Below are 17,661 nucleotides of genomic sequence, written 5' to 3'. Positions count from 1 at the left end.
TATTATACAGACAGACCTTAATTTGGGGAATTTGTGTGCAAAAAAGATGTTTACATCTCCCTTTCTAGGAATGGCAATGTTGTACAACCCCAATTCCCCAAAAGTTGGAATGCTGTGTACAATGTAGAGAAAGTAAGAATGTAATGACTTGGAAATCTCGTATAACCATATTTTATTCACAATAGAACATATCAGAGGGAAGAACGGAGAGATTTCTCTATTTCATAAAAAAAAAGCCACTAATTTAGAAAATTGATGGCAGTAACACATCTTATAAAAGTTGGGGCGGGGCCATGTCTACCATAGCGCAGCATCCCCCCTTCTTTTTACATCAGTCTGCAAACATCTGGGACGTAAAGAGACCAAACTGGAGTTTTGGGAGAGGAATGTTGTCCCATTCTTGCCTGATGTAGGACTCTAGCTGCTCTACAGTCCTCGGTCATCTTTGCTGGATTTTTTGTTTCACAATATACCAAATATTTTCTGTGGTGAAAGGTCTGGACTGCCGGTTCAGGACCCGGACTCTTCTTCTGGGAAGCCATGCTGTTGTGATGGATGCAGTATGTGGTTTAGCATTGTCTTGTTACGATATGCAAGGCCTTTCCTGATAGAGAAGATGTCTGGATGGGAGTATATGTTGTCCTAAAACCTCTATATACTGCTCAGCATTGATAGCGCCATTTAGGATGTCTGCGCTGTCCATGCCATAGGTACTACTGCAACCCCATACCATCAGAGATGCAGGCCTTTGAACGGTGTGCTGATAACAACTAGATGGTCCCTCTCCTCTTGAATCTGCATGGCATCCATGATTTCCAAAACGTTTCAAATTTTGATTCATCTGAGCACAGAACAGTTTTCCATTTTGCCTCAGTCTATTTTAAATAAGCTTTGGCCCAAAGACTCGAGTATTTCTGGATATTGTTGACATATGGCATCTTGTTGCTTTAACATACATTTGTGGATTGCACTGTGGACTGTATTCACAGACGATGATTGCTGGAAGTACTCTTCAGCCCACGCAGTGATTTGCATTACAGAATCATGCCTGTTTTTAATGCACTGATGCCTGAGGGCACGTAGATCTCCAGCATGCAATACTGATTGTCTGCTTTTTTCCTTGTACACGTGAATTTCTCCAAATTTTCTGAACCATTTGATGATATTATGTGTCATAGACGTGAGATATTCAAAGTCTTTACGATGAACATTTTGCTGAAGTTGCGGCACAATTTTTAGATACAGTTTTTCACAGATTGGTGAACCTCTGAGCATCTGTGCTTCCGAGAGACTCTGCCTCTCTAACGTGCTCTTTTTACACAGTCATGTGACTTAGTAGAATATTGCCTTCCAGCTGTTCTTCATTAGTACCACTTTTCCAGCTTTTTGTTAGAGTCATCCCAACTTTTGTGAGATGTGTTGCTGCCATCAATTTCTAAATGAGTTAATTTTTTTTTTTAACTAAATGCAAAAATCTCACTTTCACCTTCTGATATCTGTTCTATGTGCTATTGTGAATAAAACATGGTTATATGAGATTTCCAAATCATCGCATTCTTTTTTGCTTTACATTTATTTACATTTTACTCAGCGTCACAACTTTTTTGAAATTGGGGTTGTATTTTTCCTTTTCATTAACTCAGGTGATATTGTAGATTATTGGGGTTTCCACCATTCGGACCTCTTCAAAGTCAAATGTCAAGAGACCCACAATTTGCAAAGAGGTTATCCATTGCCATTATAATAGATGGACTCCTTATAAGGCATGATGTGTGAGCGGAGACAAGGACTGCTACGGCCAGTGTACATGACTCACACACATACTCGGTTATTAAGACGTCGATAATCCGTGGAGAATCCACAACAAGGACATTCCAGACCAGAGCTGGCAAACTGGACACTGATGTCATCACAATGTTCCTCCAGTGGCATGTGCCGACATCCTGTCCTCTTCCTCTTTTTGTTCTCAAGGAAGAAATGATTCCCCCCTTGCAGTCTTCCCTTTCTCCCATCTGTGTTATTTCTTAGGTTTTCTGGGCATTCTGCAGCAAGTTTCCACTTTTACATCAGTGTTTCAGATATTTTAGCACTATGCAGAGGACTGTAGGGCAAGTTCTGAACGTGACCTACAACATCAATGATAGAGAATTTCGACCCAAGTGCAGAATAATTACCATACAGTATATAAGCAACACAGGAGTCGCCAATAATTAGTTTTTTAATACACCAATAAGTTAAAATGCAGCCGCCCTTATGACCAAAGTGATAACTGCATAAGGGGGTGTTGGCTTGTAGTACCAGGTGCCCTCGTTTATTCTCATGCAATCGCCGATCTGTTGGTTCCTGGAGTCCCACTCCGGTGATCTAAGATGTCTGTGCCACTTCTTAGATTACACAATGCACACCGCGCATCGATAATCCACTGCTGCATGTTGCTTTCTGATTGGCTAGGGCTACTCATGTAAGCAGTGCTGCCCAATCAGAGCAGCGTGTGACAGCTAAGCAGTGCAGCCATCTTGGAACACCATAGTGGGACTCCAGGACTTGGTGGACTGGTGGCTGTACGGAAAAAAGGAGAAGAAGCCAAGTGGGCATTTACCTTTTTAGTCAGGTGATTGGCAGGGGTCCCAGAGGTCGGGCATCGCATCATGACTGTAAAGTGATTGTATTACCATACGTATGCCAAGTAATTGTATTGCCGATGGCCGTGGAGGCATGTAGGCAGTCATGTGCAGTACAGTTTTGTTGCTTAGCGATGACGCAGGTACCCGCAGCCTATATGCAACGTAATTGCGTATGGGCTGTGAGTATATCCACGACCATAGAGCATAATGGGCTCTATGGTTGTGGATTCCGCAGTAAAATAGAGCGTGCTGCGACCGTCATGGTGGATGTACCTCCAGCTAAGGATGGACATATGGATTCCCATTGATGTCCCACCTGGACCAGAAGGCGTTAATCTATGGGGGAGTCTGACCATACAGTCCTGTGTTGTGAGAATGGCGGACCCCTATATTCTCTAGCGGAGCGTCCTCCTCATATATATGATGTCAGCGGTCGCAGTCTGATGTTGTCTAAGTCTCCCGTTTGATGCACTGTCCGCATGGCTCAGGTTTCTGCCACCTGTATCCGATCTTTAATGTCCCCCCAGAAATACCAAGAAGCCATAACGACAATATTTCACTAGGCGTCACTTCGGCCGCGGTCACACGGCGCAGATTTGTTGCAGAATTTGCTGTCATTTACAATAATGGCAATTGTTGTAAGATTTCCAAAATCAAATTTCTTCGTTGCAGCAAGAATTCGCACCACATAAAATGACCCGCGGTGTGGGTGTTAACCCCTCAACGCCACAGGACGTAAACTTACGTCATATGTATGGCGCAGGTTCAGAAGCTGAGCCTGTGCCATCTGGCAGTGGGAGCTGTCTGTTACTGATAGCCGGCCTCCAGCTAAAGAATAACAGTATTGTTGGCGTAATCGTACCGACCCATACCGATACTAAAAAGTATATATAGCTCACCACGCAAAAAACAAGCCCTCATACGGCCGCGGCGACGAAAAATAAAAAAGTTATGGCTTTTAAAAAGTGGAGAAGAAAGTCCCCCAAAAAAATCATTGCGTCCTTGTGGCCAGAAAAGGCCGTGTGCTTAAGGAAGGTCCATCACTTATTTGTTGGCCTCCATACCGACCGTACCGCGCAATGGTCGCCGTTATGTGGAATCCATAGATGTTTTTATTTCTTTGCAGCGTGACTTCACTGTCCAGATATCAGTCTTTAGATTTATCTTGCGCCATATGCAAATTAGCAGTGGACCGTACAATGCGCGGCCCCCTGCTCTCATAATTGCTTGAAAGACTCCATTCCACACTCAGGCTGGGTTCACACTGGGCAGATTTGCCGCAGAAATTCCATCCGGAATTTCCCCGTGGCAAATCCACCTGCGATCGCTAATCCCGGGTTTAGCCAGGCATGTGGATGAGATTTCTCAGAAATATCGTCAACGCGGGCCGGCGAATCCGTTGTGGCAAAGCCGGTAGAAGCCAGCGCTGCGACGCGGATACACCGGCCGCAGCATGTCCATTCAGAAAAGTGTGCGGCCAATCCGCTCCAAAACCCGCAGCGCTTTCCCGGCGGAAATCTCGCGTTTTTTCACTGTGGCCAAATCGCTAGATTTCCGCCGGGAATCCGCTGTGTGGGAACCGAGCCTTAGTGACGTCTGCAGCTCGTGTAAACGTATACATAAATCTATCGCTCTGTGGTGGCCATGCCGCCTGCTGACAAGTCCTGCCCAGTTTTCAAAAAATTGGCGGCACTTTTTTCTGAAAACACCTGCTTGCGCAAAAAATTTGGAACTTTTTTCCATCAGGATCTAACATAAATCATTAAGAATGTCCCCCATTGTGAGAAAACTGCTTCAATAGAAAATGCCCGCCGCCGAGGCCCTGAAGTTACAGAAAAGAGAAGTCTAAAATGTCAAAATTACTTACAGATCCAAGAGTGCAAGATGGCCGCCCCACATTACATTATACCGGGTCGGCCACGGAAAAGTAGGCCGGTGCCACACTGTTATGAAAGCCATCTAAAAGAAAATCTGTCTCTGTTGCCCATAGCAACCAATCACAGCGCAGCTTTCATGTCTTATATTGCTGAGGTAAAATGAAAGCTGCACTGTGATTGGTTGCCATACCGCTGAGGTAAAATTAAAGCTGCGCTGTGATTGGGTACTATAGGCACCACACTTATAAAAACTGTCAAAAAAAAAATCTGTCTTTGTTGCCCATAGCAACCAATCACAGTGCAGCTTTCATTTGGCCGCAGCAGTATGAGAAATGAAAGCTGCGCTTGGTTGCTATGGGCAACGGAGACAGATTTTCCTTCAGACAGCTCTGATAAGAGTGTGGCGCCGGCCTACTTTTCTGTGGCCGCCCTGCATTTCATAATATCAATAAAATATGTGAAGTGCAGAATCTTCACCCTCCTGGTGACATAAATGAGTAATCGCTAACTGATGTTTACTGTGGATTCCCTGCAGCGACAGCACAACATGGCCGCTGCGGTTGGGTGAGGCTTCTATAGAAGTAACAACATGCTGAAATTTAAGGCTGGGGTCACACGGGACCGAAATCTCGCGGAATGACCGCACAGAAATACCGCAGTAGAAGTGTAGCTTCACAACCCGCAGCCTCCTGCAGCGGATTTTGAAGTGGCTTCGCTGCCTGCAACGGGGAATGAGTTGGCATGCCACGAGGAATGAGTTGGCATGCCACGGCTTTGCATTCCACGAGGCTCGCCAGTCCCAGCGCGGCTTTGCCGCAACGGATCGGCCGCGGTATGTGGATGAGATTTTTGCAAAGCTCTTCCACTTTGCTGCTTTATCCCGGGATAAAAAGCCGCAGCCGGAATTTTCGCGAAGAAAGTCTACACGGCAATTAGTGGGAACCCAGCCCAAGGGTCTCGAAATTCCACGTTGTCTAATTAGAGGGGCTCGCTGGAGGCCTCCGGAGGTGGGGAATCATCCAGGTGATCCAGTGCATCATAAGAGAGTCAGCGACTCCACACTATGCAGTCAGACATTACTACTGTGAAGGAAGCTGGAGCACAGCGCCACACCTGTTCACTGGTTGTATTTGGTACTGCAGCTCAGCCCTATTAATGGAGCAGCAATATCACAGCCCACGGACCAGTGTGGAGTGCTTTCTGGATAAAGACAGACATCCCCCCCCTCATCCTGAAACACCTTCCTCACTGAGACAAAGGGTCCCCAGCGCTCAACCAAATTCTGCTCTACCTCTAAACCTCTCCATGATGTCGACGACCAAATTAAAAGGGGTTGTGCAGTTGTAAACAAAATGACTGCCTATCCTCAGGATAGGGCATCAATAGTAGATCTGCAGAGTTCCGTCGCCTGACACCTCCAGCGATCAGCTGTTTTCTGGGCCGCTGTACTCATGCACAAAGCTGATTTCTGCAAGAAGCACACAGCTCCATTCCCGCTGCGGGGGCCAGGCTTGGTATTGCAAGCCATTCATTTCAATGGGAACTTTGCCTGCAATACCAAACCTGGCCACTGTAGAGAGAACAGAGCTGTTTACTTCCTACAGAAAATCAGCTTAGTGCACCAACCAAGAAAACAGCTGATGGGTGGAGGTCTCAGACGACGGACCCCTGCTGATTTATTATTGATGACCCATCCTAAGGATAGGCGATCATTAGTTTACTACCTCTTTGCGGTTGACAGCACTGCCACAGGCTTGGGGCTCATTCACACGGGCGTAATTGCGCAGTGAATAGATCCCCTTTATTTTAATTGGTTCATTCACATCTATGTATTTTTACGCAGTTTTGTAAATAGACCATAGAAGTCAATGTGCAGGAAACCGGCCAATTGACTCCGTAGTTGCGCATCAAAACAACCGGCCGTTAAGTGGGATTTAGATAGGACTCCATTCAAGCAACGGGCGGCAGGATATTGGCACACATATACCCAGGGTTCAGAAGAGCCGTGGTAGTGTTAACACTTTGATGACCAAAGCCTCGGATGCGGCAGTAGGTGGCTTTATAATTCTTGCAACCGATGTGAGAATCTCTGGCCTTAGACTCCTCTATGTGAACTGTGCCAGATGCGACGCCGCAGTCACGCGGCCGCGGGTCCCGCGCTCCTATCACCCAACCAAAGATGTTGCCAGTTAATAACCAATCAGGAAAGCTTCATAAAGACTGAAATCACTGATTTTTTTTTTTTTTTTGGGAGGGGGGGTTGCAAAACTGCATGGCTTGTTATGCTTCCTGATGTTTTTTTGTACCTGCATTTTTTTGTGGTGGAGTTTTTTCGTCATACCAAAAACCGCAAGTGTGACTACAGACTGCGGGCGGCTTCACACGGGCGAGAAAATCGCGCAAGATTTGTGCTTTTGCGAGATGCATGAATATTAACCCCATTCTTTTGAATAGGGTCATACACATGACAATGGCATCCTGTATGGCACCGCAAGGCGGGAAAGAGATCGCAGCTAGTGATGAGCGAGTATACTCGCTAAAGGCAATTGCTCGAGCGAGCATTGCCCTTAGCGAGTACCTGCCCGCTCGAGACAAAAGGTTCGGGTGCCAGCGGCGGGCAGGGAGCTGCGGGGGAGAGTGGGCGGAATGGAGGGGAGATCTCTCTCTCCCTCTCTCCCCCCTGCTGACTGCCGCAACTCACCGCTCCCCCGCGCTGGCACCCGAACCTTTTGTCTCGAGCGGGCAGGTACTCGCTAAGGGCAATGCTCGCTCGAGCAATTGCCCTTAGCGAGTATACTCGCTCATCTCTAATCGCAGCATGTTCTATCTTTGGGCCCCATTGTTTTCAATAGGGCCACCGCAGCATCACACCACATGTTGGTGCACGCAGTGCGATTTGAGGTCTCCCCATTGAAAACAATGGGAGAAACTCCTCGATCCTCCTTCCCTAAAGTCATGTGAGGCGATTTTGCATCGGCAGACAGATCGCATGTTGGCGATATTCGCGCTCGCCCGTATGAAGTCAGCCTTAGGCCTTCTTCAGTGAGGGGTGTCCAGTTCTGGTGCTTGAAAACTAAGCCAATTATAATGAAGGAGTCCATCTGACACCCGCATACATTGGGTGCCCGCTTTTTTATGCCTGTGCGTGATCCGTTTTTTTTGTTGCATGCACAAAAAGAAACCAAAAAAAACACGAAGGCCAATTTTTTTTTCCAGAATAGTTTAGCAATGACCACTGAAGGACGGAGTGCAGATAGAGGTCTTCTGTGTGCGTTTTTTTTTTTGTGCACCCATTGACTCTAATGGGCGGCTGTCATTGGAGACGTTGACCAAAACAGCATATGTTGTGATTGGTTTTACAGTCCATGTCTGTATAGCCCCATTGGGGGTCGGTGTGCTGTCTGTGTATGGTCAGTTGTAAATGCAGACAGGACACGGATGGGATGGGGGGGGGGGGGTGCTTATGTGAATAAGTCCTAAATCAGACTGTCTAACCCTAAAAGCAGTTGTATTTTACTGCAGATGCCGCAGCGAAGATGGGATTCCACGTAGAGCCCGCGAGTCATGGCTTGTTCAGCCGCTAATTACTTTACCACTATACAGGTATGTGAACCGTCGATTCCAAAACACACACACACAGTACATGTAGAGGCCACCGAGCTCACACTTGGCGCCTGCCGTCAGCTGTCTACCAGTACATATTAAGCTTCTCTATAGAAGCAAAGCTATTTTAGTGATCAGTGAGCAAATTTAGGTACCAGTGAATATTATACTGCAGGTGCTATTACAGGCTAACAGTCCCAGAGACCTCCTGAGTCCCAGTGATAGGGACAGAGGCAGGGGCATAACTATAGAGGGTGCAAGGGATGCGGTTGCACCCGGGCCCAGGAGCCTTAGCGGGCCCATAAGGCCTCTCTTCTCCATATAGGGAGCCCAGTACTATGAATAAAGCATTATAGTTGGGGGGCCCCGTTACAGGTTTTGCATTGGGGCCCAGAAGCTTCAAGTTACGCCTCTGTCCAGCATGGTTTAGGTATGGGTACGGGTACAGATACAGATAGAGGGGGGCCCCAGCTCACCTTTTGCATCAGGGCCCCTGAGCCTTTAGTTACGCCCCTGGACAGAGGTCAAACCGTCCCCAAGACTGAAGTAGCGCCAGATTCTAGATCTACACCTGCCCAATCGGAGGAAAGCAATCAGATCCTCCAAAGTACTTCCAGGTCTAATGTTGGGGTTCCGTCACAGAGATTGGGTGCTGAACAATTTATTTGGTCAATCTGTATAAAATGTAAATTGTATTGTACATTTATCTGGACGTTTATCATGTTCTACAGAGTTTTCTTGTCAGGGACTGCCAACTTTTAGTGGGGAGGCATGTAAGGGGCCATCCTAAAGGGTAAAAAACGTTACCATGTTGATGGACTGGAAGATGCATCAAAAAGCGCACCATAATTACCGCGTGTGTCAACATTTGAATTGGATTGAAGAATGAGTTACGCTCAGTAGGCGCTCATCAATTGGCTGAGGTTGTAATATAAAAAGCACAGCAGGAAGAGTACAGGGTGCTAGGTAGTAAAGGGTTAAGCATGCTGTATTATGTTGCCTCCGTTTTATGTATGGATTTCAAAAGTGTGTCCTTACTGTCCTAGCTTTACCGTGGGTCTGCGGACCCGAAATACAAGCATCATACGCTTATTATATCAGTACTGTCCAGCATGGCAAGGTCTTAGCTTTATATGACCCGTGTGGTCGCACAAGAAGCTGGCCACCAGCTTGTATGGGGTCACCAGGCAGATATAAGTGGGGGGTAACTTCCCACTGTCAGCCTATCGGCGCCCCCACATCACAATTGCTTAGCTCTGCTACTGTACTTATGTTATGAGCTTGCTTCTGAATTTGTTGTCAACTTGGTTCTGGTACTGTATCTATGTACTAGGTGGTTTTGTGCTGCATTTATGTTCTGAGCTTGGTTCTGGTACTGTATCTATGTACTAGGTGGTTTTGTGCTGCATTTATGTTCTGAGCTTGGTTCTGGTACTGTACGGATGGAAATCACACATGGAAAAAAAAAAAAAAAAAAAAAAAAAAAACACATGAAAATTACAAGAAAGTTGCATGAAAAAAATTAGATTGCAATAGCCTGTGTGAATATAGCCTAAGGAACAGGGCATACAAGGGTGTCTATTCCTCCACCAGAGTGATATAAGTGCAGCGATGGCGTGTCAGTGGTCGGAGTGACTCCCCCAAACCAACGGTATTGCTGTGTATATACTGTAGATCCGGTACGGAGTGACGCCTCCATATATGGCAGCAGGTGGCATTATGGAGTTTAGGGTTAAGGGGCACCTGATATCCAAGTCAGAAGTCACAAGTGTCTGGCATGGAGCTTGTCCTGTGCGATGCTGAATGCCCCGTGCAAGTGCGGGGTAAACAAGACATTACATGGCATCTGCCAATGTCTTCCATGTGTAACTGCAGTCCTCCTGCCTCTACAATAGCCATTGACTCTGGGTCATATTAGCGGGGTCATTTACAGAGCGAAGAATTAACACATTACAGTATCATTGAAATTACTAATTCACACGGGGAACTCAGGGGGAAGTTTATTAAAACAGTCATTTCCGAAGCAGGCTTACTAGGATTCTCCCCGATGCACTTAATGCATGCCTCTTCATGTATTACGCGCATCCGTGCGCCTTCTCAGCAACGAACATCAGGTCCAATCTGGCTTACAATCCTGGCATAGTTTACGCCAGTTTATGGTGTAAATTATGGATAAATCTGTTCATTTGGGATGGCCACCACCCTCCAGGAAAGCCCCGCCCACTTTTAGTAAAAGTAGGCGGATGCAAAAAAGCAAGTCACAACTTTTTGAACAAATACCCGCTGGCACAAAACTGGCATAAAACGCTTTGTAGATGTGACCCTCAGTTCTTCTACATGTGAGAAACTAGAAATTCCAGTCGACTATCTGATAAATGTGTATTCACAGGGATGAGTGCGATATCACTCGCATGTAAATCACATGACTTCAGGGTGTGATGCAAATCTTTTCACACTCCCACAGGAAATAATGGGCGATTCTTGGACAAGAATCACCCAAAAATAGGACATGGTGCCATTTTTCCTATCTCAGACTCTTGGACCGGGAAGAAAAAAAAAAAAAAATCACCAATGTGTAGAGAATAATGTTTTTTTTTCTCGTGCAAGTCCCGTCCATATTGCGATCGGACAGAACTTATGCGAAGAAATTGTCAGCATTAACCCTTTGCAATCCAATTTTGGATTCAGGGTTTCCTAGGGGGCTTTCTCTTTCTGCCATTTTACAATGGCGCCATCTGCTGGCTAGAGCCAGTACTGCGGTATGGGACATGCTGGAGAGGTCCCTGACAACAGAGCGGCCAGTAATATGCAGTAAGAATACCCTGCCGGACGTCTTCCGACATCGGAGCTGTACAGCCTTCAATCAGAATGTCTTCAGACGTCAGACAGTGGATTGGAAAGGGTTAAATATGCCCAAACTAGTAACTGAATCCCAGCAAACTCCACTCTGCTACAGCTGACAACTTCTAAGCTGTGATTTGTGCTATGTGATCAAGTCGGCTCTACTCCACCGTTGGACATACCCAGCTCTGCTGCATATGAAAAATCAGCTCTACTATGGCACATCTAAAACAGCAGAAACTTAGTTCTGCTTTAAATATCAGTACCGCTTCATCCGATGAGCAAGAAAAGGTTTTATCAATGGGTCCGGTGAGGATATCTCGTAAGTTATGGAATAAGGACCCAGAAGTGAATCTCATCTCACATCACCTTATTGTGCACCGATGATAAGAGGTTAATAACTTGTGGGTAACGGGCAGATCGCGGTCCCATATAATAACCGCATGGCGATATGAGACATTATAACCCTACATTATACTAACAGCCCATATCCAGCAGCAATCACTGCTCCTAGACAGAAATGTATAAATAAAGGGGCAGCGCTCCGAAAATGTGCTAAAACACTAATGAGTGACGAATATCATAATGGTGATCCTGGCCCTTTAAGAATAACAGCAGTTGAGAAAATAGGAGTATGGTAACTTCTCTAGACTAAAAGAAGGAGATATTTTGGATCTTTTCTCTAAATTGCCCGTCCCCAATGGTCTAAATGAGGTGTTAGATGGGATCTAATTGTGACCTATGTGATACGTGTAGATCTGTATTTCCCTTTAATGTATATGTGCTTTCGTCACAACAAGGAGATGGAAAATATCTGCCTAGTTTTTTATGTAATCTTTATACATTCTTCCATTTTTCATTAGGTCTCTTCCCAGGGTTCCCCAATCGATACAATTCTGTATCTATTTTGTGATTCTGGCAGTATCCCTGTCTGTGCAGATTTGTATATTGATCTTGTAGGTTTCGTTTATCTGTACCTTTAGAAGCCTTCCTCTTTCTGTACACCAACAAACACATTACTCATATATCCACCTTAGTGACTGCATTACTCAATGGGAATACTTTAGATCTGCGTTTTAATGACATTTCTCTAAATATCTAATATAAGGAACCATTTTTTGGCATCTAGTAACATTCAAAGGGATGGCAGGTAAACTCTTCCTTTCTTGAATGGAATACATTCTGTTCCTTGTTTCCGCTGTCATTTACAGCTGGAATGCTTTTCGGAATACAGCGCTACGTTCCGTTGGTGTCACTACGTGGAAAGCGTTCTAAGCGCCACACCGTTTGATGACACGTAGCGTGATTCTGTCATCATGCCTAGGGGTTTATTTCATCATGGGCTTCCCCTTTTAGAAACAACTGCCGATCCTGCTATATAAACTGGAAACACCATTAATCATTGGTCGGCATTGAAAGAGGTATATATGCACTTCACCACGGGGCCCGATTACCCCAGCAGTGATGTCATTTTCGTGGGGGGGAGGTGGGAGGCGTTTGCTATTTTGTACACAAGCGCGCCCCTCTCATCAATTTGTATGACTCCTCTTCCCTATAAAGGTACATTCTTTTTGATCTTACATATGCTTGATAAAAGGAGCCCCAAGTAGCCCTGAAACGCTTTACATATTCATTTATTGCTCTAAAGGCCCATTTAGACACAGAGATGATTGCTCAAAAGATGGCTTTTGAATAATCAATTTGCATAAACTACTACTTGGTACTAATGCCTATTAGTACCAATTAGTAGGGTGTAAGCCTCCGGGAGCTGTATTCAGAGAACAGACTACCCGCTGTTCTCTGAATAAATATCCTCTGTTCTGCCGCGGGGCTGACAGCTGAGACAATGTAACCAGAGCTCTCCAGGCAGAACACAGCGTGCGGTCCTTCTTATCAGCTCTTTGCTGAACAATGGATTTCATGCTGAACTAAAAATCATCATTTGGCAAAAAAGTGAGAGATGGGCACATTTACACGCAACGATTATCACTCAAAAGATGGCTTTTGAGCGATAATCGTTGTGTCCAAATGGGCCTTAACTTTGTTCAACTATGGGAAGATTAAAACCCTTGCTTTGAAGTCCTTTGGATAAGAATATTTTCTCCTCAGCTCAGTCGTTAACGGGAGGTCTCCAGGAGAGCTTTCTTCCTCAAAGCTTTCTTACCTTTTTACATTTCATTGTCTCCTAGACAGGAGATCCCCGGATTCCTACTGGATCCCGGAGCCCAGGCATTGCCCAACTGTTTCCCCTTAGGCTAGGGCTATATGGCTACTTTGGTCACCTGGCCAAAGTTTTCAGTGTAGCTCTCCAAAAAGTAAGGCGACTATGACCCAACAACTGCAAGAAATCAGCACGCTCGGATTCCTTACGACTTTGGGGGGGGGGGGGTCACAAAAACGTTAACGCTGCAATGCGACTTCATTGACTAATATTACTTTGCGATGTTGAGGGGGTACAACGCGATCTTTTTGCGCATGTGACCTCAGTCAGCATGTAGCGCTCGTCTTAGGCCCGTGTCACAGGGGTGTAAGACGTGTGACACAGGCCAAAATTTGCGTGCGCCCATTGATTTTAAGTTCGTACATATAATCGTACTTTGCACACACTTTTCATTCGTGCAAAAAAATACGCAGTCTGCTCCATTTTCCTGCATATGAAAATAGCACATGTTGAACTAATTAACTTAATTGCCCATAGCAAGCAATGGGCGCATGCTTGCGCAAATGTTCCCAATTTGCATACGCAAAAAATCCAGTAAAACACGCCCATTGCACAAATCCGCAGCATGCAAGCATGTTAAAGGGGTCCTCTACTCTTAGGCTACCTACACTTCGTCAAGCACGATATCGCACTCGCCGATATGCGATTTCACGTGATGCAAGGCTTTTTTAGGACAAAAACGCCGCACATCACTTCTGTTAAACAGCGATCTTTCGGCGCGGCTTTCAGGCACGTCGGAGGATCAGCAAGTGTTTCCCGTTGTTTTCAATGGTAAACCTGGCATCGCACCGGTGTGCACATGGCGAGGTGCGAGATGCGTTCTCCTGTCTTATTGAAAACAATGAGTGATGCATTCCAAGAAACGCGAAAAAAAAAGGACATGCCGCGATTTTTTCCCGCACCGCATCGCTCATATATATGATTCCATTCACACGTGATTTGTGCATCTGGCAACACACAAATCTCCCGCTGCTTTAGAGATTGACGCTTCATCCCCATGATAGTCCATTAATCTGTGATCGGTGCGAGTCCGAGCGATGCGACCACCATTGATTGTGAATACAACATTCAGACCTCCAGTGCACTGGACTTTTTTTTGTCAATGCAGAGTCCGATTACAAAAATGACTCCACACTGACAACAAACGGCCCCATATTAGTCCAGGCGGATGGACACAACAGAAATGCGGATTACGTGAATTACTCATGGCATGCGCTATTCTGATCTGACTCGCCCATTCAAGTCAATGAGGATTGAGAAAAAACTAACTCAGATGCCATTCGTATGCCGTCCTTTTTCTTAAGATGTGTAGAAGAAAAAAAAAGTGCGCCCATTTCAGTTTTTTTTTTTTTTTTAAAGGACATGAAAAATGGATGGCATACGGAAAAAAAAGACGCAGACCGCTTACAGAGGCCATAAAGAACTGCAGAAGCCCATTTATTGCGGCTGCATCACGGACTTTTTTTTAAAGCAAGCATGCACCTAGCCTTAGGCCGTATTCACACGGGTGAGTTTCACATGCAGGTTCTGCCCGCTGGCGCTATGGACGCTGCTCATACGTGAAAGTAACATTCATTTTAGTGTATTTACAAGAGCACTTTTCTCTCGGCCCATCGGTCCCAGGCGGACACATCGCAGCGCATCCTATTTTGGGGCTCATCAGTTCCTATGGAAGAGGGGAAAAAAATTGCACCGAACTTGCGAGCGAAATGAGATTTTTCTATATTTATTATTAAACCATGCGGTTTTCATGTGCGTGAGAAATGCACGTGATCATATATAAAGCGACGCGATACGTTTTTCTGATAAAACGCATTGCAATCACTAATTTATAAGTGCGATATCGGCCTCAGTTTCTCGCATCAATATCACACTCGCCAGTATAAATACAGCCTCAGGCCGGCTTTACACGTGCGGAAGCGTATTTGTGCACCACGAGCCCAGCACTTTTGCGGAACAAGCAATGCTTTCTTGCGTACACGTCATCATATTTTACTGTACTTTTTATGCTAACGCTCATTTGCGCACGGCAAACAAAGACGCACCGATTTAAATGGCTAATTAGTCTTAACGAGCTCCAGATGTGTTCTTTTTCCAGCGGAATTACGCAGCCTATCACACGCCTCCTTGCATATTACGCTCACATTTGTGCCCCTTCCATTGACTTCTATGGGAACCTCTGGTGCGCATACACGCTGAAAAATAGAGCATGATTTATTTTTTTTTTGCGCACGCAGAAAACGGAAATGTGAACAAACCCACTGAAATCAATGGGTTCTATGCTCTGGGTATTGTAGCGCCAAATCTACGAGCGCCTGTGTGAAGCTGGCCCTAGCCCCAATATTTCTTAGTCTACAGAATCTGCTAATCCGCAATGTAGCATACAGAACTGGAGAACCAGCGGTACCAATAACAGAACTCCTCTGTCCTCAATATCTGCCGTGTACAAGTACATTTTATACTTTTTTGGTTTTTTTTATTATTATTGGCATCCAATAACCCAGAATATTCGATAATCTAACTCCCATCAGGTTTTATGAATGGCAAATAGATAGAATTGTACAAATTACCGTACACAAATATACTACACCTGTCTAAAACTACAAGTTCCAGCATGTCACAGAAGCTGAGGACTGTCCATAGGACTACCGTATGTACTTTGTAGCCACCGTGCAATCAGATATTTACATATGTGTAGCAGAGTTGAGTTTGTTATTGTTACAGAGTTTACAAACAATTGTAGCAATGCTAAAGTATGTAGCAAAAAAAGAATAAAGTGACAAGTTCAGCTCTGCTACATCTACATAGCTGTGGAAAGTTCAGCAGCTGTCACTGAGGGTCTCACCTTTGGCAGGAGCAGCGCTGTGATGATCAGGAGCAGCACAGGAGGACTCCCAGCCCCCATCTCCAGGACCTGGTCACCCACTCAGGCTGTAGTGCCCCCCCAGGACATGGCAGTGGATCTCTGCAGCCTCAGCCCTTGTTCTCACTCTCATGCTCCACAGTAATGTGAGATCTGGAGGAGAAAGCACAACTCCTTGGGTGGAGCAAAAACTCCAGTGTCAAAATGCAGGACCCGTTAACACCTTCAGGACTGGATGGGAGTCCTCTGCAGGGCGGACAAAGGGTCAAGTCCCTGCTTGCACTGTGTGGGGGGCTGTCACCCTGTAGTCACTGGCTGGGGAAGATGAGGGGTCTGCTGTCCTGCATTCCTTTCCCACCAGGACTGTGAGGAAGTAGTTCTCCCTCTCCCCCTCCCCATTCACATTCCAGCACAATTTGGTTGGACTGGCTGCAAACATGACAATGTACAAGGAAGACCCCTCGTAGCCCCCCCTACTGGTTACTATGTCCCCGCTTACGTGTATCACTCTACTACTACGTCTCCCACCAGCTGCGCCGGTTGCCTGCGAGTGGTTGTCAAATACTCGCATCAATGTGCCTCATCGCTTCCCTAAGAGACCTTTCATATGGGACAGAATTACGCTGCAGGACGCCGCGCCAAATCCGAAGACGTGGAATTCAACGCCAAAAGCCGCTGATCTAACTGCTGATTTTGATGCGGAATTGTAGGCAGGTTTTGAGTCATTTTCAGTTCTGCATCAAAATCCGCAGGTAGCCTTCAGATTTCGGTGTGCAATTTACCGCGGTTTTTCCGCCCTCCGTCCTCAATGAAAGGTGCCTCAACACGGGGGCTATTTGCTGCTGACTTTCTAAAAATCAGTAGCAAATCCATAGCGGCCAAGGCTCCATCACACAGGCGAGTGCACACACTTCAGCGCAACATATTGGCGCTATGAACAAGGCACTTTTGCGCGTGTGTTTGCGTATTAGGACTTAAACAGATGGGTGCATGCGCTAATACACTTGACGCTACGGAGCATATAGCGCATGAACCAGAATTTTTTTCGACTATTCAAACTCTGTGCTATTGCGCACGGGTTTTGGAAAAAAAAGCAGGAAGATCTAGAAAAGAAGGACTTGCTCTCACATAGCATTAGGCCTTATGTCCATGGCACACGGAATTCGCCCGTGCCGGCAGCCATGCGACATTTTCTTACCTCTCCATATCCTGCGTGGCTCTCCTCCATCCTGGCCAGATCTTCTTTCTTCTGCACGGTGGAAACATGCGGATGGGCCGGCCAGCACCTCGCACATACGCTGTTTTTTTTCGTAATCTCCTGCTTTCCCGTGGGATCCGCGGCAAGTCTGCAGTGTCAGCTACGGGTGTGCCGCAGATCGGACAACTTCCATTGACTTCAATAGAAGCTGTACGCGCGGGAATCCGCAGAAAATGGAGCATGCTGGATGGTCCGCAAATCAAATCCGCATGTTTTAAGTCCATTTGCGGACGCCCATTCATACCTATGGATGCCCTGATTTGTGGATTCCGCATATCACATCCTTTCAGATTGCCCCAGCGCGACATATTAGTGCTATGTAGGAGGCTTTTGCACGCGTATTTAAATGTACTTTTTGCGCACACAGGGCGTGT

General features: G+C 45.9%; 1 protein-coding gene across 5 annotated transcripts in view; it reads right to left on the bottom strand.

Moving 5' to 3' along the window:
• The window catches only part of LOC136582410 (receptor-type tyrosine-protein phosphatase eta-like), a 124,548-nt gene extending 108,201 nt beyond the window's left edge, over positions 1-16,347 (bottom strand). For all 5 annotated transcript variants that reach the window (XM_066583440.1, XM_066583441.1, XM_066583443.1 and 2 more), the window contains exon 1: positions 16,012-16,347. In XM_066583440.1, coding sequence (XP_066439537.1) covers positions 16,012-16,071 — 60 coding nt within the window. In that variant the 5' untranslated portion in view covers positions 16,072-16,347. The remainder of the gene's footprint in view (positions 1-16,011) is intronic.
• Between the last annotated feature and the right edge of the window lie 1,314 nt (positions 16,348-17,661).

This window comes from Eleutherodactylus coqui, chromosome 11, assembly GCF_035609145.1.
Source record: "Eleutherodactylus coqui strain aEleCoq1 chromosome 11, aEleCoq1.hap1, whole genome shotgun sequence".
NCBI lineage: Eukaryota > Metazoa > Chordata > Amphibia > Anura > Eleutherodactylidae > Eleutherodactylus > Eleutherodactylus coqui.
The sequence above is the reverse complement of the archived record's forward strand: the minus strand, read 5'-3'. Positions and strand labels throughout refer to the sequence as shown.